Source organism: Epinephelus moara, unplaced genomic scaffold (assembly GCF_006386435.1).
Source record: "Epinephelus moara isolate mb unplaced genomic scaffold, YSFRI_EMoa_1.0 scaffold3618, whole genome shotgun sequence".
Lineage (NCBI taxonomy): Eukaryota > Metazoa > Chordata > Actinopteri > Perciformes > Serranidae > Epinephelus > Epinephelus moara.
Genome location: NW_026081336.1, coordinates 1 through 1,484, shown reverse-complemented (window position 1 = coordinate 1,484; position 1,484 = coordinate 1). Strand labels below are relative to the sequence as shown.

Below are 1,484 nucleotides of genomic sequence, written 5' to 3'. Positions count from 1 at the left end.
GTTTAGAGTCGCTGTCTTGCTGGAAGAGTCTAAGTCAACAGTGAACTTGTTCTTCAGTGTATCTTTAACTGTGGTGTCCCTACTGATCCACTCCAGTCCTTTCTCTGCAGACTGTCTGATCCAATGTGTGTAGTAGCTGCCCATAGAATAAGAGACCTGACAGGTGATGGTCAGACGTTGACCTGGCTGCACAGTCACAGAGGCTGGCTGTGTCAACTGTTCACACTTCACACCTGTTAAAAAGAAAAAAAAAGTTATAAGTTATAGAGCAAAAGAAGAACTGTTGACTTTGACAAATCCAGAGAGACTCACATCCAGCTGCCAACAGCAGCAGCAGAGCTACAGAGAACATGGTTTATGTTGAAACTGACGTGCTGTGAACTCCACTGACAGCCTGATGTGATGTTTTTATAGCTGAGTAACAAGGAAGCTCACTGAGTTTGCATAGAATCAAACATATGAAGCATCAATGTTGGTCTAACTGGAGCCAATAGAAGAGTCTGTTCAGTGTTATTATATCTGCAGAGTGACAACAAATCACCTCTGCTTTACATGTGATATAACTTTACTACAAACTTAGTGTCGAAAATGTCCCTGCCTTTACATAAATTAAAAAAACATTAACTTTGTTTAAGCCTACTGTAAACTATCAGTGCCTAAATTTGTTGTATTAACATGTATTAACTATGTACAGCACTTATTAATTCACTTATTTTCCTACTAACTGTACTTTAATGATGTTATAAAATAAACTGCATTTTACTCTCATATTATGACTCACTTTTGGTTCCAAATAATTTTATTTTGTCTTCATTTGTAGAAATGCAAAGCAATTACAGTAGTTTAATTTCAGCCACCAGATTGTTTTGCTGTTTTTGGCAATTCTATGAAAAAGTGATGTTTATTGTGTGTGTTAGGGTTTCTTTATGTTTAATGATTTGTAATAGTATTTCTCAAGAACACTTTTGTTAATTTGTACATGGAGGGACAGGGATGAGTTTATTACTTAGAACATATTTGTTATGATGACATAAAATATAATAAGTGCTCTGTAGGTTTTTGTACAGCTGCTCAACCAACTCCAGTCACTGTGTGTCTCGAGCACAATAATAAACAGCAGAATCTTCAGTCTTCAGACTGTTCATCTGCAGATACACCTGCTGTCTGCTGTTGTCTCTGGAGATGGTGAACCGGCCTTGAACTGACTGAGAGTAGTAGATATAAGCACTGTCATGTCTGATAAAAGCGATCCATTCCAGTCCTTTTCCAGGAGCCTGTCTGACCCAGTTCATGCTGTGGCCACCAAAGTCCAATCCAGAGGCTGTACAGGTCAGTCTGTGAGATTCTCCAGGCCTTTTAATCACTGGTTCAGATTCTGTCAGAGTCTGACCATCAACACCTGTCAAGACAGCAAGAAAACCATGACATGAAACAAATTTACAACCTAAACGAAAACCTAATATAGTAATCAACAAAAACCTTCA

At 38.2% G+C, this 1,484-nt stretch overlaps 1 gene segment (V, D, J or C); it reads right to left on the bottom strand.

Annotated features, from left to right (window-relative positions):
• Nucleotides 1-6: 6 nt before the first annotated feature.
• Nucleotides 7-498, bottom strand: LOC126387327 (Ig heavy chain V region XIG14-like; the record flags this gene model as incomplete). The annotated part of the segment is given in 2 exon segments: nt 7-233; nt 313-498. Coding segments are annotated over 2 exon segments (267 nt in total), but the record flags the coding sequence as incomplete, so codon positions are not given.
• Nucleotides 499-1,484: the final 986 nt, after the last annotated feature.